Raw genomic sequence first — 26,948 nt, 5'->3', positions numbered from 1 at the left:
GCATCCGCGGGGGGCATCCCGAGCCCAGAGCCCCAGACCATGCATGCGCGGGCGCAGCCGGCGTAGGAAGAGCTTCGGGAAGCGGCTGCTTGCCCGCAGCGACGGCGGCGCGGTGGGCGGCGCGGGGGGCCTGCACAGGCGACAGCTGCACGAGCTGCAGGGGGCCCTGTGGATGCCCGCCTTGGAGTAGGGGAGGCGCCGGCACGCCCTGGAGCAGAGGAGGGGCGGCTGCGTCCGCGCCGGCTCGAGAGGGAGCTGGAGGAGGCGGCGGCGGCGATGGCTCCGGTGTAGGCGTCGCAGGAGCCTCCGGAGCAGGGGGCGGCGCCGAACGACGCTGGTACACCTGCACCGGCTGAGCGTACTGCGCAGGTGCAGGAGAAGGCACCGGGGCCGCGCGCGGCACGACCGGAGAACCGGGGGCCGCGCGTCGCGCGGCCGCGAGCAGGTAGGTGGCGGTGTGGAGGCTCTCAGCCCAGAAGCGCGGGGATAGAGAGGCCTGGATCAGAAGGGTGCGCACGACGTCGTTCGTCGTGCAAATCATCCGCTCAGCCTTGCCGTTCTGAGGAGAGGTATACGGACAAGACATACGCAGCTGAACACCCCGAGAGATGTGCTTAGTAGGAGCCCTAGTACAAGGAACATCTGTACTACGACTGAGCTGAGCCAGAAGGTCGCAGCCGGGGTGACCAAGACGGCAGTGCCAGGTGGTGGAAGACGGCGTCGCGGCAAAAGCGGCAGACGAAGAAGAAGGCGAAATTGGTGCAGCGGAAGAAGGAAGGTGAAGGGTGTAAAGGGCCCCGTGCTGTCACACTGGAGTAGCGGACGTCGGGAGGCCGAATCCTTTACAGTGAGGCCAGAAGAATCAAACTCGATGGAACAAGAATTGTCAGCGGTAAACTGACGAATGGAAAGAAGGTTATGAACCATCTGAGGAGCAACAAGGACATTGGGAAGAAGAAAAGAACCAGGAGCAGAACCCACGGCGGTGACAGGAAGGCAAGACCCGTCACCAACCATGATAGAGAAAGGACAAGAGGGGTGTGGGGGTCGGACAGAAGAGAGGATAAGGGCATCTGGGGTGGTGTGAAAGGAGGCACCCGAGTCGGCGATCCACTCGGTGCTGACCGGCGGCGTCCACCCCCAGGCCAGGTCGGCTGCTGGCTGGGTGGAGCGGGCGGGATCCAGAACGGCGCGAATAGGGGAGCAGCAGCGGCGAGCATGGCCGCCGGCTGGGGCTGAGAACGAGGGCCTCCCCCTGACCCTGAACCGGCCACATCGGGATGCGCCCTGTAGCAGGAGTGGGAGCCAGAGTCGGGTCCAGAGTGCCCCAAGCACCACCACCACGTCTCTTCCGCCGCCGACGCCCTCGGCCTCCCCCACCCCGGTCTGGCCGGTGAGAGGAGCACCAAGGAGGGGGTCGGGCGGGTCGATCCGGGGTCCAGATCCAGAGGGCGGAGCCTAGTGGGAGGATGAAGCGTCGTGCTCGGTGAAGGGGACGACGGGCGGGACAAGGAAGTAGGGCTTCTCTGCGGCGACCCAACGAGTGAGAGTGTCGGCCGCGGAGCGCTCGCACTCCCAAGCGAGGGCAGACGCGCGGGCCCACTCCTGAGCCGCCGCAGCCTCGAACTTGGCGGCGAGGAGAGCGAGGGCAACAGCGCGGGCCCGCTCCTGATCCGCCGCAGCCTCGGACTTGGCGGCGAGGAGGGCCGCGGCGAGAGCCGCGTCGGCCGTAGCAGCATTGGCGGCCATCACGGGTAAAGGCAGCGCAGGCGCGGCCACGGGCAGCGCGGGCGCTGGAAGAGGCGTCGCGGGCGCAGCCATGGTTGGCGTGAGCGCAGCGCCAGGCATGCCCATGCCAGCGGCCCACGCGCCCTGGGCTGCGGCGAGAGCAGCGCAGAGGGCGGCGGTGGCGGCGGCGGCGCTGGAGCCGGGAGGGACGGCCAGCGAGGGCGGCCACGCGCCTGCCGCGTAAGGCGCAGGCACGCACGCACCTGGGGCCGCGGCCACAACTGCGGCGGCGGCGGCGGCCGGCGGGCAGCAGCCAGCAGGGGCGGCATCGCCCAGAGTAGGGCCCAGGGCAGCAGCAGCCAGCTGGGCGGCGCCAGGGGCAGGGTCCACGCCCGTGCCCGCAGAGGACAGAGGACGCAGAGGAGCCCGCGCCGGCCACGCCCGCGGCGTGGGCGGCGGCGGCGGGAGGCCGAGCAGAGGAGTCGGCGACGCCCTGGATCCACGTAGGAACAGGGGAGCGGCCGCCGGGAAAGGAAGAGAAGCCGGCCACGGCGCCAGATCCGGAAGCAGGAAGAGGAGGGAAGGAGAGGGGATGGAAGGAGGAGAACGCTGGCGGCGGCGGCGGCCAACCATGGTGGCGGCGGCGGCGGCGCACAAGGACCCGGCGGCTGGAGAGAGAGAGCTAGGCTATTGATACCATGTACGAGAGAATAATGAGATGTATTCCTCCAAACCCTAGAAGGGTGGGATATATAGTTTCTATACATGGGCCTCTATACATGGGCTCAACATACACCAACAGTATCCAAGTAGGATTCAGTTGCAGATAAAATGTTCCAGTCATTCAGTCTTCACTGAAATAGTGATATTTCTCAGGAAGCAACTTTTTCTGCTCCTCATGCTTACCATCTGAGAAAAGAGATATCAGAGCTTGAGTGGTGGAAGAATAAAGGGATAAATTCTTCTCATCAATCTTCAAGAGGTAAGTTCCAGCCTTGAGCACCTCCCCTTTTTCCAATAATATCCTAACAATATCATTTAGCATACGTGAGTCAGCAGCATGACCATTGTTCTCCATTGATAAGAACAGCTCATCAGCCTCTTCTAATAACCCATCTTCTATAAGAGTTGTTATCATTAATCTGTATATGCTAGCATCAGGTTCCAAACCGTTGGTTGATATTGCAGCAAAAACATCCTTGGCTTCTTTCCTTTTACCAGCACAAAGCAAGCCATCAATCATAATATAGTAAGTAAGAATCTCAAGATGAAAATTCATAGAAAGTAGTTCTTGAAATATGATGAGGGCTTGACCAGCAAAATTATTCTTACAGAGTCCTCCTAGAATTGTATTACAGATAATGAGATTAAACTTCAATCCACTTTCAATCGTCTTGTGATATTGCTCCAACGCAGCATTAGTTCTACCAGCTTTAAACAGCCCATCCAGTATAATGCCATATGTGATAACAGTTGGCTTAATTTCCTTGCTCAACATTTCTCTGAACAGAGTCAATGCATCATCTATCCTCCCACTTTTACAATAACCATTAATTAGAGAACCATAGATGACAGAATTGGGTTTAAAGCCCCTAGAGACAAAAGCATCAAACAATGCTGTTGCCTTTTCCACTTTCCTAGATAAGCAATACCCATCTATGAGTGCGCCATACATAACAATGTTAGGTTTCTCACCTACACTTATAAATAGGTCGAAGAGTTTTTGGAATTCTTCAAGCCTTCCTTCCCTGCATAGATTCAGTATGACTAAAGTAAAACGTTTGGCTTCAGGATGAACACCTCTATGTATCATGTCAAAAATTAATTCCTTTGCTTTCTTCCAATTGCCACATATGCAAAAACCCTGCACCAATAAAGTATAGGCCACACAGTTAGGACGCACTCCTTCATGAATCATCTGGTTGAATTGGGACATAGCATCCTCCATCCTGCCTGTTTTGCACAGAACATTTATTATTGTTCCATAGTGAACCACATTAAGGCTAAATACGTGCTCCCGCATATCAGTAAGCACAAGCATTGCTTCGTCAGCATTTCCATGAACAGCATATGCAAATAGCAAGCTGCCAAACACATATTCATCAGGCTCAATACCATTCCTTAACATCATCTCCAATATGTTTTGCACATCAGCAAGAGATCCATGTAAGGCATACCCATGAAGCAGAATGCCATATGTGGTAACATCAGTCTTTTCACCACTCTTGATTAAATAATCAAAAACTTTCCTAGCTTCACTGCATTTTCTGTGCTTGCACAGAGCCCTGATTAATGAATTGTAAGTGATGACATGCGGTTTAATACCCTTGCCAATCATCTCTTTGAACATCATAACAGCCCCTTTCCACTGTCCTGATATGGCGTGCCCATTGATCAGGCTAGTATACACTGAACAATCTGGGGCAACACCTTCGTCGACCATCCGTTGAAGGACCCCCTTGGCCTTTGTCAACTGATCCGACCTTGCACAGTTTGTCGATGATCGAGAGGTACGTGATCACATTCGGTGAAATCCCCTGGTTACGCATTTCATCGAACAGCTTGACGGCTTCTTCCACTTTATCTTCCTTAAAGAGGCCTCTGATGACAATGGTGTACGCCACCACGTCGATTTCATCTCTGTTCCTCACCAACGTGCGGAGCAGCTCGAGCGCCTCTAAGCTCCGCCCGTCGTCACACAGCCCCTTGAGGACGGTGGAGTGGGAGAACGCGTTGGGCGCACATCCCAGCTCGGGCATCATGTGGCGCGCTACGTCCACAGCCTCCGCCACCCGCCGCTCGCGGCATAGCCCCCCGAGGAGCGGGGTGAAGGACTTGGCCGTCAACCTCAGGCCCGCCTTGAGAGCGGAGGTGAGCGGGGAGAACGCGAGGTCCACTCGGCCCGTGCGGCAGCAGCAGGCGATGAGGATGCTGTAGGTGCACGCGTCAGGCACCGGAGCGCCCGCTCCGGTGTCACGGTCGATGGCAAGACACAAGATTAGTCATTTCTTTAATCATGAGTTGTAATTTTCAGCATGGACCTTGGGCCGTTATCGGCCACGTGTAGCCCAGTTTTGTTGCTTATATGTACTCAGATTCACTATGGTTGGGATATCGAAAAATCATGAAGGAAAACTATCCTATCTGAATCTCTCTTCTCCTTCCGAGCTCTCCTCTCCCTCGGTGCTTCTCCCCTCTCGAACCCCCTTTGATTCTTTCCCCTTCTACCTTCCGAACCTGCTATCCGGATTATCCCAGCAGCTATCGCCGTCTAGACACTACAATTGGTATCAGATTCAGTCTTTCCTCGGCACACCTCCGCCCCAATTTCATCTCGCCGCCTCCCCTGATCCGGTCTGCCTTTCCGGCGACTCGATCCTCTCTGCCGCGAATCCCTCCGATTCCGGCGTCCACGCCCCGCCCACCGACTCCCAGTCGACGGCGGCCACGCAAATCGCCGGTTAGCCGTTCCGGCACCGTCGACCACCACTAGCTCTCGCGCCGCTTAGGGTTAGTTGGGGATTTACTTTTTCTTCTCTCGGCGAGACACTCGATTCACCACTGCGCCAAATCATCAAGCCGCGCACACCCGTCAGATTTGCGCCGCCATGGACGAGATGGAGGAACATATCCGCAAGCTCTTCGAAGAGAAGCTTTCTACGGTTGTCACCAAGCTGGACGACTTGTCCTTGCTGAAGGAGCAACTCAACGACATGAACACCAAGATGGTGGATCAGGCGAGCCGCCTCGACCAGGTCCAAACCAAGGTAGACCTGGCCATGACATCCTTGGGTACGGTCCAGCAAGAGCAGCAGCAAGTCGCCCGCGCTCTGAAGACCTCTGCGTTGCCGAAGCTGACCATTCCAGGCCGCGATGGCCCCGGCCTGATGGGTGCTCCTCCGCGATTTCCTCCACCACCGCCTCCACAGTATCATCCCCCTCACGTGGTATTTCCTCAGTCCCCTGTCCTACCTGATTCTAGTGCTACTGCTTCCGATGCTGCGGGTACTACTGGAGATGGACGCCAGTTGATTCCTATAGGCTTGGGTACCTCTCGCACAAGTGGGGTTCATGAGGACTCTGGTTCTCGTCGTCCTTGGTTGCCTAAGATGGACTTTCCCTAGGTTTGATGGTTCTGATGCTCGGATTTGGATTGATAAATGCAATGCTTACTTTGCTATGTTTCAAATTCCCGAGGTGTCGGTGTCTTGACCCGGGGGCCCGGATCCCGACTAGTAAATGCTACGTGTTTCCTCGTTCCAGATGATGATGCAAGAGGCAACACAGTAACACACGGTTTATCCTGGTTCCGGCCGCAGGGCCGTACGTCCAGCAAAGGGGGTGTGCGAGGGCACTGTATTATCTTGCACCCGGAGTGCTTGTAGTAGGGGTACAAGCGAGGCGAGAGAGGGAGGGAAGCTCCCGGGTCTCTACTAGAAGAAGAGTTGAGTGTGGCTATGATCGTGAATGTGGGTGACCGTGGTCGCTGATGTCCAGAAGCGTCCCATCTAAAGGAAGCCCGCCTCCTCCTTTTATAGTCACAAGGAGGGGCGGTGTACATGAGTGGGGGCGTAGAAGTCGTTGTTTTCACCCGAATCGCAGGGTACAGTGGCCGAATACTGTAAAAAGTACACTATGGGGCATGGCGTTGGGTGTGGCGATCGTCCTTGGTCTCGTGGAGATCGCGCCGGCGTCCTGCCAACCCCTGTAGGCGGAGTGGTCGTCGCTGTAGGGCGTACAGTTCTCCAGATATGGCGTTCCGTGGGCCCTGTGGGTCAGGATCTTGCGTACTCCAGCGGCGGCGGGGCACGCGGCGGTCCCGGACCCCCTGGACGGAGTGCTGTCGTGCACACTAGGAGGTCCGGGAGACACGTGGAGGTCCCGGACCCCTCGAGGGGGGAGGTTCGGGGCTCCGGCTGCGATTGATGGGCATCCCTCTTCGAGGGGCCCGTGGCGGCACCGGACCTCCCCCCAAGCAGGAGGTGGGCCCGGGGCCATGTGTGTGATGATGTAGAGTCTGGACGGCCGGAGTTGGCAGAATAGTGCGGGGAGCAGGGCCGGGCACGCTTCGTCCCGCGTCGCAGGTCCCACAGTATCGCCACAGCGCCCGGGATGGCGGTGCAGCGACTGGAGTTGGCGGATGGGACTTCGGTCACAGCCATCGTGGGAAATGGCGGTCTACACCGTCTGTCCTGAGCACTGTGGAGGACTGGTTGGCACTTAAAGCCTCCGTACGACGGGCGGGTGAGCAGCAGGGCTGTTTGTCCCTTGCGCCGAGGGGTGGCCTCGAGCGAAGCGGAGATGAGTCACCCACTCGGGGGTAGGTTCGCTACCCTCGAGCGAGGCAAATATGATTCGCCCGCTCGAGGGTAGGTTCGCTACCCTCGAGCGAGGCGGAGATGATTCGCCCGCTCGAGGGTAGGTTCGCTACCCTCGAGCGAGGCGGAGATGTGGGGCGCAGTCGAGGGGTCTCGACGGGAGCCCTCGAGCGAGGCGGAAATCACCCCGCGGTCCGAGGGGAGCGTGGATGGGCCGCACCGTGTCGGTGGGCCGCGTGTTTGGGCTTCTTTAAGTCCTTTCCTTTCTTTCAGATCGGAAGGAGGCCGTGGGCCTTCGCAGGCCCAGTTGCCTTAACATGTGTTTGCGTTTTAAAGCGATCTTAGTACCCCGATTAGGGTGTCCCTAATCGTGGTACCCGACACGAGGGGTTTCGTGTTACTGCAGCTACTATGTACCTAGATGATCGTGCAGCACATTGGTTTCAGGCTTACAAGGATTCCTATGGAATATTGAGTTGGGATGAGTTCCAGTCTGCTGTCCTTGCTGAGTTTGACATTACCACTCACAGAGATAAGATTCGTGATCTCTTAACTCTTAAGTAGTGTGATACTGTGGCAGAATATAAGGCAGCTTTTGAGCAATTGGTCTATAGCATTCGCTTGTATGACAAGACAATTAGTGAACCTTTCCTCATATCTCAATTTATATTGGGTCTTAAAGAAGAATTGAGAGCAGCAGTGGAGATTCAGTTACCTGACACCGTGACAAGGGCTGCAACTCTGGCTGCGATCCAGGAAGGACTTTTACTTAGAAGAAGACATCTTACAAGCTTCCATCGCCCAAACACCCTGCAGTGGGCAAATCTGATCCTGCTACATCTACTACAGCTGGTGAACTCTGGAAAGCTAGACAATTAAAAGAATATAGGAAGCTTAATGGCTTGTGTTTCAAGTGTGGTGAGAAATTCAGCCCTGGCCACAAATGCAAATAGCCTGCCAGTCCTACTCTGAACTATATTGATGTGGAAGATGGGGGAGATGGTGGTATTCTTCTCTCTGATGAAGTGTTGGAACTGTTAGAATCCCCCAATCAGTGTATACTCCTGAGGATGTGTTTGTGTCACTCAATGCTATATCTGGAGCTGATAGAACAAAGTTGATTAAATTCAGAGCTCTAGCAAGTAACCAGGTGGTGCTTCAGTTGCTGGATACTGGGAGCTCTCACACCTTCATCAATGCTGGACTTCTGGACAGGCTACACTGTAATGTGGTAGATATTTCTCCTATGGAAGTTCGGATCGCTAATGGTCAAACTATTCTTTGCAGTCAACTTGTTAAAGGCTTTTCTTGGTGGGTTCAGGGATATACTTTCATAGTTGATGCTTTAGTCTTACCACTGGGTGCCTATGATATGGTCCTTGGAATGACTTGGCTGGAACAATTTAGACCAATGAATTGTGACTGGCAAGATAAATGGGTGGAATTCCATTATCAAAATAAGCTGGTCAGACTTCAGGGGATTTCATCTTCTCCTACACAGCTGCAGGAACTTTCTGCTGAGCAGTTGTATAAATCTTGCAAAGGCAATGACATTTGGGCACTGGCAGTGGTTAATTCTGCAGTGGATGTCCATGTGCTTTCAACAGCAACAGTTCCACCTATAATCAAGGATTTACTCTCTGGATACTCATCAGTTTTTCAGGACCCCAAAACATTACCACCATCAAGAATATATGACCATGTCATCCCACTCCTTCCTCAGGCCACACTAGTGAACTCAAGGCCCTACAGATACTCACCACTGCAAAAATATGAGATTGAGAAGCAAGTTAGAGAAATGCTTCAGGCAGGTCTTATTACCCCAAGTATGAGTCCCTTTGCTTCACCAGTCCTATTGGTCAAGAAGAAAGATGGCTCTTGGAGATTCTGTGTCGACTACAGGAAGCTCAATGATATTACTATCAAGAACAAGTTTCCAATGCCAATAATTGATGAATTGCTTGATGAACTTGCTGGAGCACATTACTTTGCTAAGTTGGATATGAAGTCGGGCTTTCACCAAATCAGAATGTTGGCTGCTGATGAATACAAAACAGCATTCAAAACCCACCATGGCCACTTCCAGTTTAAGGTAATGCCTTTTGGCCTCACTAATGCACCAGCAACCTTTCAATTCCTCATGAATGCCATTTTTGCTAAGTACATGAGAAAGTTTGTGTTAGTGTTTATGGATGACATATTAGTGTATAGTCCAACCTTGCAAACTCATGTTGAGCACCTCAAGCTGGTGTTTGAAATATTGAAGGAGCATCAGTTAGTTGCTAAATTCAGCAAGTGTACTTTTGCACAAACCAAACTGGAATATCTTGACCACATCATATCTGGCAAAGGGGTTTCTACTGACCCAGCCAAAACCCAAGCTATGGTGGATTGGCCAATTCCCTCAAATGTCACTGAGTTGAGAGGATTTCTCGGCTTAACAGGATACTATAGGAAGTTTGTCAGGAATTATGGGTTAATTGCTAAACCACTTACACAGCTGCTGAAGCTCAAGACTTTCAGCTGGTCTACTGAGGCACAATCTGCTTTTGACCAACTCAAGCTTGCTATGACATCAACTCCTGTGTTAGCTCTCCCAAATTTTGGTCTTCCATTTGAAATAGAAACTGATGCTTGTGACTCAGGAATAGGTGCTGTCCTATCTCAGAATGGTCACCCTGTGGCCTTCTACAGTAAAGCTTTGGGTGTCAACAATAGGAAGCTGTCTATATATGAGAAGGAGTTCATTGCTATTCTCATGGCAGTGGACAAGTGGAGATGTTACCTTCAGCGTGGTCCATTTGTCATCAAGACCGACCACAAAAGTTTGTGCCATCTGCAAGATCAAACATTGTCTACTGAATGGCAGAAGAAAGCAATGGCTAAATTGGCTGGACTGCAATTTAAGTTGCAATACAAGAAGGGCACATAAAATAGAGTAGCTGATGCTCTTTGTAGAGTAGGACATGTGTTTGAATGTGCTGCTATTTCTGGAGTAACTCCTATCTGGCTTCAGGAAGTCCTAAATTCCTATACCAATGACTCAGCCTCTCAACAGTTGTTGACTGAATTGGCAGTGGTCAGTCCCAATGCATCTGGATATTCCCTTAAGCATGGTCTAATATACAGAAATGCTCAGATTTTGGTAGGTGCTAATGCTGCTTTGAGAACCAAGGTCATTGCTGCTTTTCATTCTTCTGCAGTAGGGGGTCATTCTGGAGTCCAAGCTACTTATCAGCGTGTAAAAAAATTGTTTTATTGGACTGGCATGAAAACTGATGTGGAGTCTTTCATCAAGCAATGCCAAGTGTGTCAACAGGCCAAGCATGAGCATTGCAAATATCCAGGTCTCTTACAGCCACTACCTGTGCCTCAAAGCTCTTGGGTCGATGTTTCTATGGATTTTATTAAGGGACTTCCTAAGTCTGATTCATTTTCAGTCATTCTGGTGATTGTTGACAGACTGACCAAGTATGCACATTTCCTTCCTCTCAAGCACCCATTTACTGCTAAAGGTGTCGCCTAACTTTTCTTTGACAATGTGGTCAAGCTTCATGGTGTGCCACAGACAATTGTGTCTGATAGAGACAGAGTCTTCACGGCTGCCTTTTGGCAAGAGTTATTTACCCTCTTGGATACTAAGTTGCACATGAGCTCCGCATACCATCCACAAACTGATGGCCAAACCGAACGAGTCAATCAGTGCCTCGAGATGTTTCTAAGATGTGCTGTCTCTAATTCCCCTAAACTGTGGCACAAGTGGCTATCCTCTGCCGAGTTATGGTACAACTCCACCTATCATGCTGCTATCTAGTGCACTCCTTTCAAGGCCTTGTATGGTGTGGATCCTAACCTGGGCATTGTTCCAAGAATTCCTGGTGAAAATGACACAGAAGCCTCCTCATTCTTGCAGGATAGGCAGCTCTTGTTCTCTAGATTGAAGGACCATCTTAATCGTGCTCAGACCAAGATGAAGCACTATGCTGACAAAAACAGATCACCTCGACAGTTCCAGGTGGGTGATTCAGTCTTTCTGAAGCTCCAGCCATACGCTCAGTCTTCTGTTGCCAACAGACCATTTCCCAAATTGGCATTCAAGTACTTTGGGCCATACAAGATCCTGGAACGGATTGGTCAGGCAGCTTACAAACTTAAGCTTCCTGCCCATGCTCAAGTCCACCCGGTGTTCCATGTTTCTCAATTGAAGCCATCGGTACCTGACTTTACTCCAGTATTTGATGATATTGGTGTCATTCCTAACCTAGATACTATGGATGTCTTTCCTGAACTCATTCTTGACCGTCGCCTGGTCAAGAAGGGGAGTTCGGCTGTCACACAGGTGAAGATCAAGTGGAGCGGTCTGCCTTTTGAGATGGCGACCTGGGAAGATTACTACGTGCTGAAAGAAAAGTTTCCTACTGCACCAGCCTGGGGACCGGCTGGTACTCAAGGCGGAGGCATTGTCACGGTCGATGGTAAGACACAGGATTAGTCATTTCTTTAATCATGAGTTGTAATTTTCAGCATGGGCCTTGGGTTGTTATCGGGCACGTGTAGCCCAGTTTTGTTGCTTATATGTACTCAGATTCATTATGGTTGGGACATCGGAAAATCATGAAGTAAAACTATCCTATCTGAATCTCTCTTCTCCTTCCGAGCTCTCCTCTCCCTCGGTGCTTCTCCCCTCTCGAACCCTTTTGATTCTTGGCAAAATTGGCTGGTGGATACCGTTAAAAGGTGTCTTTTGCTGTAGGCCACTAAAAAAATATGACTTTGCTGAGAGACATTACAATTCTATGTTAATTTGCCAGGGGACACTATAGCTCATACAATAATATTTTCTATCCAAATGGGTCACAAAACACTCATACAGGACAATTATATCCCTACCGCTGCTATGGCCGGCTCTCTCTTGCGCTCAACGCCGATGGTGGATTTGGATTGGAGCACCTCATTCTGCACTATTCCGGCTCCATTGAGGCTTGGCTGCTAGTCATCAACTCGTTGCGCTTGCTGCCGTTGCTGGGGTCGTGGTCGTGATCCGCTTAAGCTGTAGGTGCTCATCGCGGGATCTACAGCAGCTGCTTGTCCACCAGCAGCTCGGGCAACAACGCCGCAAGCCCGCTACGAGGACCAAGGGGACTAGCTAGGGAAGCACGGCTTGGCGCGGCCATCAACGCCGGGAGGCGACGACCAGGAGGTTGAGGATGTCCGCCTGCCCACAACCCTCCATGCGGTGCTCGCTCAAGCGGGCCGTGGTGGTCGATTCCAGCAGTATGGCTTGCTCCCGGCGGCCGCAGCGCTCGATTCCGACAGTGGGGCTTGCTCCTGGCGGCCGCGGCACTCGATCCCGGCGGGGATTCCTCCAGGCGGCATCAGCGACGATGAGTTCGCAGGGCGACGATGTACCCGAATCGGCCGGTTGGGGGTAGAATCGAGTCATGCCCAGGTAGAAGATAGGGAAGGGTAGATTAGTCATTTCCAGTATCCTCATATTAAACTTGAATATTATAAGTGGTCTAGTGTCTTACAGCAAATGGTCACAGAATTATAATGTCTTTTGGCAAAGCCACAAAATTTTAATGGTCTACACCAAAGAACAACTTCTTACCGTGTCCTCTGGCAAATTTTCCCTTGATTCTTTCCCCTTCTACCTTCCGAACCTGCTATCCGGATTATCCCAGCAGTTACAGCCGTCTGGACACTACATCCGGCCATGCGGCCGAAGAGGGAGACGGCGCGCGCAACGCCATCGTCGTTGCCACGGGCGGCGGCGGCGAGGAGGTGATCGAAGGCGGTGGGTGAGCCGGGCCTGGGCCGCGGCTGACGGAGAAGTTTGTCGGATAGGCGGAGCGCGTCGCGCGGGCCCAGGCTCCTCGACCGTGCGCGGTCGCAGATGGTGCGCTCCAGGGAGGCAATGAGGGACGGCTTCTCAGCCTTCATGGCTTAGGAATAGCTGAATAGGAACGCATATCTAGATTCACTGGGTCGAAGATCGAAGTAGTGGGTGGTGTGCTATGAACTGCGCCTCTTCTTCTTCACCTCCGGCGACCGGCGGCCGGCGGCCTCCCTGTCCACGCCCAGATGGCCTGATGGGGGAGAGACGACACAGCCGCAGCAGCCGCGCCGCGGCTTCATCTCTAGTACCGATCAGCTGGGCCATGGAGCCACGACGTTTGACGGCCCACTAGTGTCATCAATCCCCGCGATCCGAATTTGGATGGGCCAAACCGGCAGTGGCGGGAGTCGTGCGCGCACCGGTCGTCGTGGTCGGCGGGCGGTGCGTGGGCGGAAGGAGGTAGGTCCTGTCCTTCGTGTATGTGAATTTGCTTTCATTCAATCAGTTTCAGAGGCAATGTGAAACAAACTGTCCTTATTCCAGAAGCATCTATATGTTCCAGCAGATGAACCAAAGAGCATCTCCAACGAGATTTGCGTGCATGTTGACATGCTGTGTATGTTCCAGGCTTCCAGCAGATGAACCAAAAAGAAGACTGCAAGATTCAGCATCAGAAAAACAAGTCCAAAAGTACAGGACAGGGCTCGGCAAGATGCTCATGCATTTTCAGGAAATCCAAGCCACAGGTTCATATTTCAGGAAAAAGAACAGCAGATTCCTCTCTCAATTTCAGATTGCATTGCCAAGCAACAAACGAACATTTACTCAAAACAAGAGCAGACATGTCACATGTCACATGTACATGACGAATTGACAGATGCAGATACAAGCTGTGTTGTGCTCACAAAACACAGCTGTGTTGTGCTCACAAAACGTCATTCCAGAAGCTGCGTACTGAAGCTAATAAACCACAAATGATCAATTATCAGGAAAAAAAAGGGCAGATTCGCCTCTCAGTTCCAGATGCCAGGCCAGGGCATGAAAAGAACATTTCTCATGGCGCTGGTGTGATCAGCCCGTAGCATGATCTGAAAAAGATACAAATACAATTGAAAGATACAAATACAATTGATAAACCTTGTAATCATGCCGTAGCTCAAGATTCAGACATACGATTAGGCGTGTGCTTCGGGTTGTGACATAGAGGAAGCGAATTCGTGACTACTACTCCGAAGGCGGAAACGCCTTGTTCATCCGCCCGGTCCTATCCAAAAACGGCGGGCAACTTCCTCCTCCCGCTTCGCTTCCTCCCCAGCCCCCATCACCGGCAAGGCTGCAACCTCCTGCCCTCGTCCTGATGCTTCGCCTCTCCACCACCGGCCTCACCTCACCTCTCCTCCCCACGCCCGCCCCCGCCGTCCGGCTCCGCCCGCGCCCCCTCATCCGCCTCCGCCTCCGCGCCCTCGCCGCCGGCGCTGCCTCCTCGCTCTCGCCGTCCGCCCGCAGCCTCCGCCTCCTCGAGTGGGGCAAGGTATGCGACGCCGTCGCCTCCTTCGCCGGCACCGCCCACGGCCGCGACGCCACCAAGGTATCGCGCTCCGATCCCCTAGGACTAGGGTGCCATGTCTCGTTGCCGGCGTACTGCTGCCGGAGGGGTTGGCTCTGACGCCAGGTGTGGCGCGGTTTGCTTTGTGGGCGCAGAAACAACTGTGGGAGGTGGAGGGCGTGAGCTATGAGCAGAGCCAGAGGCTGCTCCAGGAGACGGAGGTGGCAGTGTGGCTGCTTGACAACGCCGGTGGGGCGATGGATTTCTCTGGGCTGGATACAGTTGCGGTGAGGACTCAGGATGCATGAAATAACGGTCTGACAGTTTATTCTCACGAAATTCGTTAATTATGCAAATTGTGTGAAGCTTCTGTAGCCTAATGTGTTCAGACATAAGTTCATTCCCTGCTGTCTTATGACATGTTTAACTTTTAGAAAAAAAAAGCATAGTAATGTAACAGTGATGTGACTACATGAAGTAAATTTTAGTACCAAATGATCCATGGATAATATATGCACAGGTTTCTGAATCTGTTTGTGGTCTTGATCTTAATTGCTGATGATCGAATTTCAGTACCACTGTTCTTCGCACTTCATTTTTCTTTACATTCTTGGGCACAAAAGCGCAGTTATGTAAGTGACAAAAGCCCAGTTATGTAAGTGTGTGAACACACTATTGAATCTTTTGTTTTTCTGTTGATGGTGAAATGAAGATAGAGTCGGCAATACATTGTGTTTCTGGAGGTGCCGTGATAAAAGGCCTGGAAGCAGTGGCAGTTGCTAGCCTGATGCTGTTTGTTGAATCCTTGCAAGTAAATATTAAAGCTGCCATGAAGCTGGATGAAGGCTCGTGTAGTCGATTAACAACTCTTACAGAAACAGTAAGCACATCTCAGCTTTTGTTATCTTTGCATTTATCCATAAACTATTATTCAACCATTCATGGCAGTGCAGTATGCTGAATGCTCCTGTTCTTAACTACAGATTTTAGATGCTGCCATTAACAAGTCACTTGTGAAATCCATACAAGATATCGTTGATGATGATGGTTCTGTAAAAGATACTGCGGTTTGGTTCTTGCACCCTATTTTTACTTCTGTTTCCTTCTAGTAATGTTATACTAGTTCAATAAGCATTTCATTCTCAAACTCATGAATGTCAATACCTCAACATTCTGCTGATTAAATCAATAGAGGGGTAAACATGAAAATGACAGTCATCCATGTTTAAATTCTTTGTGATCAAGTGATGTGGCATCATATCATTAATCCAGAGGCCATTCATATATGCTTACTCACCCTTCATCACTGTATAAAAATTTAGTATAACTATACAGATGTTGAAGCGACTTTAATTAGTTCGTTATTACCAGTAGTTGTTCTAGTGTCTGCTAAGTGTTTTTTTATCGTAACTTATATAGATTGTCTTTTGTACTTTTCTTTTCTTATAATTCCTTATAAATTATCCTAGCTGTTACTTTTTACGTCCCATTTTATGATCTCCTCTGGACTATGCTTTCCTAACTCGAAGAAATTATTTCTTTTCCAGAGCCCTGAGCTAAGGCGGCATAGAGAGCGAGTTCAGCTCCTAGAGAGCAGGGTAGGTGGTTCTGGATATCCTTTTCGTTTTTATTATTTCAGCAATGCCATACTTATTTGCCAGGTGCCAGCTATGTGCTATGGAGTATAAGTTATCTTTCCTCAACTATTTTTTTCCCTGACTGAATTACCTAAAAGTTATGTTTCTTCACCACCAACTAAAAGCTTGATTTTTTTTGCATATTACTGGACTAAATATCGTATCCTAGCTTGGTATCCATATTTCTGCCTTAGTTGCGTTTAAAAGGCACATTTTACAAGCTAAGCTGTTGACATCGATCAGTTCTTGAAAGGTGCATCTCATTAACTTTTGCAGTTATACCAGCTTATGGACAAGTTGATGCGCAATGTTGATAATGAAGCTTCCTTGTCGGTATTGTTTCATTAAACTCACTTATTGCTAAGAAAGCATCTTATTCAATGAATTAAAAACCGTTAATTTTCTCTAGGAAGTATGCATTGTAAATGGAAGATGTTGTATTAGAACAACCGGGGATAAGTCTTCGACTTTTGATGGGTTACTGCTCTCCAGGTGAGTCAAACATTTTTACATCTGTATGTGCTAGAGTAATGACTGTTTACTTGAACCCTTTTCTGTTTCTTCAACAATTTATTTAACAATTTATGACCAGTGTGTAAAAGAAACATGTCTATAACTGTAATTTGATTTGGTAATTCAAGTTCAAGGTTATATTTTGATAAATATCATCATGTGCTGTAGCGGATCAGATGCCGGAAGTATGATAGAACCAATTGCTGCTGTTCCGTTGAACGATGAGTTGCAGGAATCAAGAGCTCTAGTGGCTAAAGCTGAACTGGATGTCTTATCAAAACTTACAGATAAGGTTGTAGTAGATGGCTAATTTGATTTTGCGATGTGCTGTTATCTTATGTCTGCTTCTTTTATTCACAGATTCTTCTTGAACTTGATAGCATTCAAAGTTCGCTGCAGGAAACAATCAAACTTGATAAGGTACAGTTTTTTTTTCTATGGATCTTTACTTCATTTTCTGGTGTAGTGGTGTATGAAAACTCGTCTAGGAAGTAGGAACTATGGACAACATATATATGAACATAAAAGTTTATATGCTTATATTGCAGTTATTAAATGCTTACAGGTTATAATTTTCTGTAGTTCTTTACTTGTTTCACTATCTTAATTGTGTATTATTGAGACAGCATCAACCATTTATAGCATAGGACATACTGATTTGTTTTGGTTCTGGTTGGTGCACCATTAGTTGTGCATTTGTTTACAGGCACCCAACGATAGGTTTTTCTTAATTCTTAATTCTGAACTATGAATATATTTCTTACTTCCTATCGTGAAAATATCCTCATCAAACTTACCCATCGAATAATTCACCGCCAGGAAGCACGATTTAGCCTGATCCATGTTGGAATTTAAGTGAAAATACATGGCACTAATACAATTTCAGTATGTACTCAATTTCTTGATAAGATGTCTAGCAGAAAGTTGTGTACCATTATCTGCTGTCTTGTGGTTGGCAGTCCAACAAAATGCTAGAGTTGACATTACACACTGTCAGATGATAGAGTCTAAAAATCTGATCTACTTAGATCTGGGTCTTCAGGGTTAAGTCAATTATACTTTTCTGAAAATACCACACTGAACACTAGAAAGGTCAAAATTCACAGTATTTGCATCACATGTAATGATGTTACTATTAGCTTGGAAACCGTGGAATGGCATTTCTAGCACATGTTTTCCCCAGTTTTTTTTTTTGACTTAACTGAACATGTTCACTGTTTGTTTTTCAGGTCACAGCTCGTGCAAAATACAGTATAGCATATGATGGCACATTTCCTGACCTGTACTTGTCGAACTTTGAGAACGAAACTGTTACTAGTGCTACAGGTGGGTCTGCCAAGGAAACTTCCTCAGCTCACCCCACTAAAAAGGCATGGAAACTGTACATGCCAAATGCATACCATCCACTACTTCTCCAGAAATACCAGGAAAATCTCGACCGTGCGAAAAGGGATGTTGCTAGTGCCGCAGCGGTAAGTTTATCTTGCTCCAAGTTATTTCACTTATTCTTTCCTTAAATAAAAGAATATCGGTTGAAGGCGATGATACATTTGTTTTCTTTCCTGAATAGTCTTGAGTATAAGAACTGTTTCATTTGCTATTTGTCAATTTGTAGTTACGTGATTATCATTTTACTTCCATGTTATAGGAGATTCGGAGGAGGAGGATATACGGGCAAGATATTGCAGAAGATCAACTGGCATCAGACCTCGATTCTATGAAACTTAGGGTTAGTTTTTGTTTTGTATGAATGATGATTGTTGTTAGTTTCATTGGATAATTTATGCGCCCATTTGCAGGTTTCCCAGCTGGAGAAAGACCAGCCAGTACCAGTAGATTTTATGATTGGTGAAGAAACTACGGTTTTGGTCATAACTGGCCCAAATACAGGGGGTAAAACAATCAGCTTAAAGACTGTTGGTCTGGCATCGTTAATGGCTAAGATAGGTAATGGAGGAACAACATGCATATTGTTTCACTGCTAATATTAACGTTACGTACTTAAATAGACTTTTGTAGATTTTGTAATTGCGGAATATTTTAATGTTGTGTTGTTTTGGAATGATTGATGTAGTTTCACCAACTACACATTTTCTTGAAAAAGGAAACCAAAGATATAAGTACTTTCCAACTACATTTTAAGTATTCTCACTTCTCAGTGAGTACACACTGGAATATCTTGCATGATATTTTCCATTTTGTTGCAGGTCTGTACATTCTAGCTTCTGAACCAGTAAAAATCCCATGGTTCAACGCTGTTTATGCTGACATTGGAGACGAGCAATCTTTGACCCAGTCACTCTCTACATTTTCTGGGCATCTGAAGCAGATTGGTGTATGCTTTAGTATTACATTTTTCTCATTTCTAAATCCTAACTCTCTTAAATGATTGTGTTACTGAATGAATGCATCTTTACACAAAAAGGTTAAGCTTCATTTCTAGCTGTCTGAATCCGTAGCTATCAATATGAAATTCAAGCCTTCTTCTTTATTAGGCCATTCGCGCAGAGTCAACTTCAGAGTCTTTGGTCCTTCTGGATGAGGTAAGCAGTTTATCCACTATCTTGATAAATACTAGATGCATCTTGATTCCTTGGTTATGTTTGTAGGCATCGCTCGCTTGCTGATTATGTTTTTCATTATGCTTTCTGTGCGATTCTTGTCTCTTTTCTCTAACAGTCATATACCCCATATTATTCATGCTGCAGAAAGTTCAGATTAAAGAATGCATGTTTCTGAATTCTGACAAATACCCCTTGCAAATTTGCAATAGAGATTGTTTATGTTGTAAGATTCCCAGAATGCATTGGTGCTTACATTATGGTCATGTCATAACCATATGCACTTGTACAGCATTCTGCATGATCAATAAAATCTAGGTAGTCCTTCAAAAAAAAAATCTAGGTAGGGGTCTCCCCTCTGGACTTCCTCAAAAATAAAATGTTTTTCTGCCTTGGATGGTTTATGACTTGATCTATATACGAGAGATGGAAAAAATTAGGGATGAAGGAAGATGAATTATGGTCATGGAACACATCGATGCATGATAATGCCAAATTCTTTGTTTCAAGATAACATATTTCCTCTTATTAACAAGGCATGACCCTAGCTGAGCGGAAAAAGTACAACAGCTTAGGAGCGCCTAAGGCACCTAGTGCCTAGTGCCTTTTGAACCATTAGTTGGATGTGGCAATTGTTTGTATTCTAAGAATATCAAAATGCATTGCTGTTCGATGATACCTTGTGCTGAAGTCATCACTAGAATGTTTTTGCTGACGAAGGACTGTTTCATGATTCAAGCACCTTCTGAACTTTAAGTCTTCTAAATCCGTGGTGACATGTAATAGGTAGGTGCTGGGACAAACCCACTTGAAGGAGCAGCTTTGGGGATGTCTCTTTTGGAATCTTTTGCTGAAGTTGGCTCCTTTCTGACATTAGCAACAACTCATCATGGAGAACTTAAAACACTGAAATACAGGTTTACATCATTCCAAGCTCGAAATTCTCTTGTATTACGGTAGAATAAAATTCTAACAATGATCTTATACTGAATTAAGTTGATCTCTTATTCTCTGGAATTTTCTTTTTTGGGTGTGTGTGTGGATCAAATTAATTTCTAAGTATTGAGAATACTTATATATTATGCACCAAATGAAATGAAGGTTCAGGGTATAGATTGTGAGTTCTTTATGCTTTCAACACCAACTAAAAGTATTTTTGAAAAAATAAAGTCATATACTTGACCTATAAATGATTTCTTCTTTCACCGTTTCCTTTGAAGAAATAATTCTCCCCCAGAACAATCCATCCACCAAAATTTGCACCATTTATAGCACCATCTATGATCCAACAATGTCTAAACTATATCTGGCTGGTGCAAGTGCGAAATGAAAATGGTTACAAAACAAGACTTGGGTGCAGGTTGAATGATACTGGCTAAGGATCACATTTTTTTTACTGCTAAGCCGTGTTGACCTATTCCTCTCTTGCTTTAAAAGCTGAAATTTCTTTTGTGAGCTGTCTTATCATTCCTAGTTCCAAATAACATTGCTGTGAAAAGTGAAAACCAACAATTCTAGTGCAAGTTATTGTTTGTGAGGCAATATAGATTGTTCCTGTATCCCTTGATGCTGAATTGCTGATACCACTTCATAGTTTCTTCTCCCCAGCTTACATAATGAGTAAGGAAAGAAATTTTTTTGCATAATTTTATGGAATATTTCACTTAAATGATTCTTAAACATAGTAGTAAACGCAAACTAGTTGCCTAGCAAATACTGAACATTGAACAGTATTGATGTTTTGCGGAACATGACTCATTGTTGTAAATACTTTCAGCAATAACTCATTTGAGAATGCATGCGTGGAATTTGATGAGGAGAATTTAAAGCCCACCTTCAAAATATTATGGGGAATACCAGGTTGCCTTATGTTTCCTTTCCCTTCCCAATCATTATATTCATGTTTGCTTGGGCCACTGCCCTTAGTAGATCCTAGAAGGCTTTCGTATTTAAGTTGAGTGTCTGTGATGGACTATGGATAAAAGCCCCCACCCCTCTCACTATAACACCTGGGTTTTATGGTCGGGTTGGCTAGGTGGGGCGCGCTAACATGGTACCAGAGCCGAGGTCCCGGGTTCGAACCCACCCGGCCACGCATTTCCGCTGCGCGATTTCCCTTGCGCCTCTCGTGTGCTGAGACCTGCTGCGGGCTACGCCGGGCTCGCACGCCGTAGGGGGAATGATGGACTATGGATAAAAGCCCCCACCCCTCCCACTATAATACCTGGGTTTTATGGTCGGGTTGGCTAGGTGGGGCGCGCTAACAGTCTGCACCCAGTGGCAAAATCACGAGTGGTCAATGTTTGTAGTCCTATTTTTGCAATTATTTCCTTTTTCAAACAGGGTGACTCCTCTAGCCAATCATATCACATTATCACCGATGCTGGAATTCCACATCTCGTGTTATGTGCTTTTTTACAAGGCCAAGGAGATCTGCATTGTTTAATCCTGTGCTTCTTATTTGTTCTAGCATGGAAAAAGTTTAAGCCTTATGAAACAGCACTATGTTCATAAAGTTCACAATCTTACCTTCATTCTTCAGTTCTTCACTAATGAACTAATGGGACACCTCATATGCATTTTGACACTAGCTGAATGGCTTCATGTTTTACACAGGGCTAAATAATGTTTTTGACTGTTGTCTGCACTAATACGTAGCACCTGCTCTTAGTTCATTATTCTTCTTTTGTGCTCATGCCTTGTTACACATGTAGGCCGCTCAAATGCAATAAATATTGCTGAAAGGCTGGGTTTGCCCTCGGATATAGTGGAAAGCTCTAGGCGTTTACTTGGAACAGCTGGTGCAGAGATAAATGCTGTAAGTTAAGACAGGGTCATCCTCTATTCGTTGTACTAATCCCCCCCCCCCCTGTGTATAGTTGTATTTGCATTATCAATTTGTGTTGGTTCATTTTTTTTTTTTGAAATAATGGGTTTGTTCATTATGAGTTGCTAGGATAGTAGATAGACACTAGTCTGTTTCTCCGTAATGGTTAACTGAGAGAATGGGAGGCCCAATAACGATTTCCTTTGAATTGCATTGCTGCAATTTTTAATGTTTGGGGGTTCCTGTGTATGTTTTCTTCGGTGCCTGCACACAGAACTTGCATTTTTTAAAAAAAATAAAGGAAAGCTTTATTGATCCTAGCCCTCGTAGCTTGCATGTAATTGAATTATTATCCGAAAAGGTTGAGTACTATAAGTTCATCTTTTGCAGTTGATAATGGACATGGAAAGATTCAAACAAGATTATCAACAAGATCTTCAGAAGGCACAACACCTTCTTATGTGAGGACTTATCTATACATAGATTTGTGTATTTGGCAGTTCTGCGCTGACTATGCTTTCTTCTCTTTCCATGCCACACATTCTTTGCTTTTTTCTTTCTGTAATGTTTCGCTCAACCTGCACCTTCTTTTGATGAAAACAAGTAGAGCTGATTTTGAGGCATGTATTGTTCAATTCCTTCTTTGACTTTGTATTTATGCCTTCTAACTGAACTTTTATTCCATATCTTTTCTCATGTCTTATTGTGTGAAGTGTAAACTGCTTGTCTTGTGTTGTGTCTTCTTCAGAGGTGGAACTTCTTAAGTCAAATGATATCTTCTGCCCATTATTGATGCTGTCTCAGGCAGTCCAAGGAGCTTCATAATAACTTGGAACTGGCACAAAGGAACATTGTAGACCACACTTCCGCTCAGAGAAAACGGAAGGCGAGAGTAATTTCAGAGTATGCAGTTATGGCCCGTTCTATCATTCGTAAGAAGTTTCAGCAGTTCCAGGAATCCGCAATAGCTGAAAGAGTAAAAGAAGAAGAGAAGGCTGCAGACAACGCCAAATCTGAGAGAGTGAAGGATCACATGCCAACAAGTACTGCTGCCATGGGAAAGGCACATAATACAGATACCGACTTGGCCACATCAGCTGACGGTAAAGGTTATATGGGAAACTCCTTTGTTTTTGTATTAGTATTAACCTTCACATTCTGAAGACAAGTTAAACTGGCAACTTTTCCTTACTTTTTATCCTTAGATGAAGAAGATGGAATTCCGGAAGTTGGAGATTCAGTTTATGTTCCTAAGCTCAAGAACCAAGCTACTGTAGTCAAAATAGATTTATCCAAAAATGAAGTGCAAGTTCAAGCCGGTATGATGAAGCTCAAACTAAAGCTGCAAGATGTAAAGGTTCAGAAGTGGAAAGTATCAAGATAGCACAACTACACCAGTCCTGTGCTAGCGAGATTCAGATAAGTCGTAAGTGCATGTGCTGTCTCAATTCAGTTCCTAACATTTCATTAGCTACAACCTTTCAAATGAAAATGTTGACCACGATTTGCATGTAGCTTTGCTTCTTGGCAAACTAGCAGTTGTAAAAAAAACATGAACACAGTTGCTGAACAGCTTCTGAGTTATGATTATCATATGGGTATGCAATATCTTATCATTAAGTACAATTGTAGGTCATTAGAATGCTTCACACGGCACTCAAGTCTCAAATGGTTTGTGGGGCGTGGAAATTGCCGAATCGTCCCCATTGTAGAGATAGTCTTTCTGAGCAGCACATGAACTTGTGCCTTGTGTAGTTATGTTCAATCATTTTTATAGAAATTGCTATCAGTCACGTCCACTCATTTGTTGGAAGAACTCAAGTATAACGCATCTGTGTTCATTGTCAACTCCGAAGGATGCTTTGCTTGGACGATCGTTCGAAGCAACTTCTCTATCCGATCACGGACTTCAGAACCGTGTCTTTAGTTTCTCTTCTGAGCTCGTGGATAATCTCAAAGAATCCCAAGGTAATCTGGATAACATGTTTCGCTGCGGTCGTGCGGCAAGCCATGTGCATTCTCTACGAGTAACGTGGTCAGTAGCGGCTTGCGGGTGGCCGCTGTTGTCGGCGTTATTTCAACACTTCCCGAGTTTTGGACCAGATTCACCACAACACATGCTGATGGTGTCGTGCTTGAGTACTACTAAATTTAGGGCATGTTTGGAGGATTTAAAGTTGAGTGCTAAATTTTAGCATATATTAGCATTTATGCGCAAGCTAAATTTTTTGAGTCTTGCCTAAAATTTAGCCCATACTGTTAGCACTCTGGTTTGGAGAAGATAGTGCTAAAGTTTAGTAATTTCACTTATTAGCACTTGGATCCAAACGGAGCCTTAAAAGATAAGGGTTTGATACTTGCGAAATATGTAACACTGACATGTTTATGCATAGACACTGAGCGGTAAGAGATTAGGAATTTAGGACTTACGAGCAATGGGTTTAACCATCTTGCTCCTGGTATGGCCCTTGATTTGAACTGTTGATCTCGTAATCAAGTTGCCCAAATTATGAGATCTGTAGCAACCATGGCTGGGCCCTCAAATGCAGAATGGTTTTAGTATCACTTATCAAGAATAGATGATGTCGTGGTACGTGACTACGTGTGCGGTCAACTTCTTAAAAATTTTCCACTACATACATCGAAAATAGGCATGCAAGGTATGAGAGTTTTTCCAAAATATGCTCAAAATACTACGATGATTTTTTTTTGCTACGAAATCAATTTATTTTCATGAGCATGTAGTGTTCGCCCCTCTCATTCTGTGGCAAGGTATCGCTTTCAGGAAAAAAAACTGTGGTAGTGTTTGTAATTGGTAATGGTAAGGTAGTACTCCCTCCATTCAAAAAAAAATTGTAGATCTCGCGCTCGAGGAGTCAAATAATATTAATATTACAAAAAATATGTTATTAGATTAATTATATATTATATTATACTTTTATATTAAATTTATTTGGATACATAAATTTTAACAATTCTTTCTATAAATTTGATCAAATTTATTTGACTTGAGAAATGAGATTTACGAGTACTGGAGCGGCAAGATTCCTATCGGATGGCTATGCGCCTTTGATCAGGGATGGCGACAAGGCACATGAACGACGGAGATGCAGCGTGGACTTGGGACTGATTGAAGAACGATTCGCCCGTTGTTTCGCATCCGATGTAGTACAGCACGTGCTGTCTGCAGCTGGGCCCCATTTGTCTCTTTCGCTGTGGCCGCTGGGAATTTCGAGGTTGAGCTGCTATTCTACCTAACCTAACCCAATCCGCGTGTACCTCCTGCCCTCTCTATGGCAGGTGGGGCCGCCCTCACCCAACGGCGACGGCCCCACACCTCTTTCACAGGCCACAGGACAGATGACGATGATGTTTATTATCCGCGGTTTTTTTTTTGAAAAGGGGTATTGTCCCCGGAATTCGCGGGGAATAATTACGTTACTTGCTGCCGGTTGTACCCGTCACGTGGCCGGTCGCATGGCCCGTGCACACGCGTACGGCCCCCATTCGTGGCTGGGTCAAGCTGCTGGGTCTCCTTTCGTGGCTTAGCCCGGCTTGGTATTCGGCTCGGCTTTCGCAACCAACCACCGGCGCCGCGCGTAGGAGTATTGGATTGGATCAACCAGTGACTCTGGATTGTGACGCGTTCTCCAGCAACCCCCTTTTCTTTTTGTGGGCCAGGCTGGGGATTTTTTAGGGCTTCTAGAACTTGGCCAGTGGTGATGCTCAAGTGAGGCCGTTAGGTGAGCTAACACTCGATTGGAAAGACATACGGCCGCGTCCTTTCTGATCCGTGAAGACGGTGAGCATCGAGGACAGTATATGCAGCGCTAGGAAAACAGTGAAGCAGCTGCCTTTTGGGTTTAGTGATTCCCCCCCCCCCTTTTTTCCTTTTTGCAATTATTGAGATATGATAGACTAGGTTTATGTGTGGTCTTAGCAAGGTATTTACTAGAGCAATTGACTAGTTCATCTCAGCGATGCCGGTTCATGCGAAAGGAATAAAAAAACAAATTATGAGAAGGGCATTTATGATACACTCCGCTCCATTCCTTCCTTCCTCCGTACACACAGAATTAAATATCGTAAAACCTGCTCGTTTCTATGACGAGATATAACATCTTCGGATATGACCATTGATTATTTGCTGAGCTCATTTTGATATTTGCATAGTAATTTTTGGTGAAACTCATTTGGTTCCATATATACATGTCTCTATTTGATTGAAGGACAGTTGTGTTTCAAAGTGCAAGCTCATCAAAGTTCAACATTCGGTTCGGCAGCCCAATAATACTTCTTCACCCTTAGGACCCCGGCCCAAGTCAGAGCATGTCTCAAGGACCTGGACAACACCTTCGGGATGGCCCAAGACGTCCTCCTCCTTGGCCACCACCTTAGGAGACCAGCAAGGGTGCCCCAGCCAAGGTGGAGGCCCAAAACCGATTCAACTTCGAGTCTGATTCGGAAAGATAATTTCAAGACGCTTCTAATGGCACCGGTTTCAGGCCTAAATTCATCCGAGGAATCGTCCGAGGAAGTTGACGTCCAGTTTCTGTCCCGGCGCTGCGACGCCGTCTTTCGGTGTTTGGGCCTTGTATTGTGTTGGAGCCCATTAGGGGTGCGTCCAGGGGGTCTTGCACGACCCTAGGGAGTTTATTAGCAGCCGCCACACTCTTGTTAGGGTTTGGATTTTGCTTAGATTAATCTGTCAAGAACAGCTTCGCCGTTCATCGATTTGTGAGACCCCAACTCGTGAGTTTAATCATACATCTGTAATTTGGTTGCGTTCTTTCTCGTTATTGCTTGTGTTCTTCGATTCGCAGGCAAGGATTAGCCTTCGTGGCGAGGTCAACCGGGTTGTGACACGGTTGATAATCAGAGGAGTTGTGGTGCTAAGATTGCAGGGTTCGGATCTGTGTGGTCTGAAGCAGTATCGGTGTGTCGCTCTCCGTCAAATCGTTGTTTATCCCCACTTGACG

The 26,948-nt window shown here is 47.1% G+C and overlaps 3 protein-coding genes across 9 annotated transcripts; 1 reads left to right on the top strand and 2 right to left on the bottom strand.

Moving 5' to 3' along the window:
- Positions 1–1,458: 1,458 nt before the first annotated feature.
- Positions 1,459–2,572, bottom strand: LOC120647791 (ice-structuring glycoprotein-like). Its single transcript, XM_039924632.1, has 2 exons — positions 2,523–2,572; positions 1,459–2,221 (listed from the first exon to the last, which is right to left on the bottom strand). Exons 1-2 carry the CDS (start codon positions 2,570–2,572, stop codon positions 1,459–1,461), a joined length of 813 nt encoding a protein of 270 aa, XP_039780566.1.
- Positions 2,433–4,502, bottom strand: LOC120650555 (protein Rf1, mitochondrial-like). The gene has a single exon (XM_039927724.1). It carries the CDS (start codon positions 4,169–4,171, stop codon positions 2,573–2,575), a length of 1,599 nt encoding a protein of 532 aa, XP_039783658.1. The 5' UTR covers positions 4,172–4,502; the 3' UTR covers positions 2,433–2,572.
- Positions 4,503–14,139: 9,637 nt separating this feature from the next.
- On the top strand, positions 14,140–23,762 carry LOC120650554 (endonuclease MutS2-like). 7 transcript variants are annotated; one of them, XR_005665657.1, is made up of 20 exons: positions 14,140–14,473; positions 14,587–14,718; positions 15,144–15,311; positions 15,415–15,498; positions 15,979–16,029; positions 16,345–16,401; positions 16,478–16,560; positions 16,750–16,873; positions 16,942–17,001; positions 17,811–18,053; positions 18,230–18,310; positions 18,381–18,528; positions 18,789–18,916; positions 19,077–19,124; positions 19,929–20,059; positions 20,920–21,002; positions 21,857–21,960; positions 22,360–22,430; positions 22,701–23,072; positions 23,175–23,762. XR_005665657.1 is itself a non-coding variant. In XM_039927719.1 (20 exons), exons 1-20 carry the CDS (start codon positions 14,243–14,245, stop codon positions 23,351–23,353), a joined length of 2,511 nt encoding a protein of 836 aa, XP_039783653.1. In that variant the 5' UTR covers positions 14,143–14,242; the 3' UTR covers positions 23,354–23,762. The 7 variants fall into 7 exon arrangements, 4 of the variants coding, with proteins under 4 accessions (XP_039783653.1, XP_039783654.1, XP_039783656.1 ...); XM_039927719.1 differs by having other exon boundaries at positions 14,143–14,473; positions 22,774–23,078; XR_005665659.1 differs by having other exon boundaries at positions 14,171–14,473; positions 22,718–23,072.
- Positions 23,763–26,948: the final 3,186 nt, after the last annotated feature.

Source organism: Panicum virgatum, chromosome 9K (genome assembly GCF_016808335.1).
Source record: "Panicum virgatum strain AP13 chromosome 9K, P.virgatum_v5, whole genome shotgun sequence".
Classification (NCBI taxonomy): Eukaryota; Viridiplantae; Streptophyta; class Magnoliopsida; order Poales; family Poaceae; genus Panicum; species Panicum virgatum.
This window is presented reverse-complemented; position numbering and strand designations above follow the sequence as displayed.

Excerpts from the sequence above, each read along its gene's own strand:
- LOC120650554 (XM_039927719.1), top strand. The coding sequence starts at position 14,243 with ATGCTTCGCCTCTCCACCACCGGCCTCACCTCACCTCTCCTCCCCACG. Across the intron at positions 14,474-14,586 it reads ACGGCCGCGACGCCACCAAG|AAACAACTGTGGGAGGTGGA; the intron begins GTATCGCGCTCC and ends TTGTGGGCGCAG. Across the intron at positions 15,312-15,414 it reads TAACAACTCTTACAGAAACA|ATTTTAGATGCTGCCATTAA; the intron begins GTAAGCACATCT and ends TCTTAACTACAG.
- LOC120647791 (XM_039924632.1), bottom strand. The coding sequence starts at position 2,572 with ATGACTGGAACATTTTATCTGCAACTGAATCCTACTTGGATACTGTTG. Across the intron at positions 2,222-2,522 it reads CCTACTTGGATACTGTTGGT|GGCGTCGCCGACTCCTCTGC; the intron begins GTATGTTGAGCC and ends ACGTGGATCCAG.
- LOC120650555 (XM_039927724.1), bottom strand. The coding sequence starts at position 4,171 with ATGGTCGACGAAGGTGTTGCCCCAGATTGTTCAGTGTATACTAGCCTG.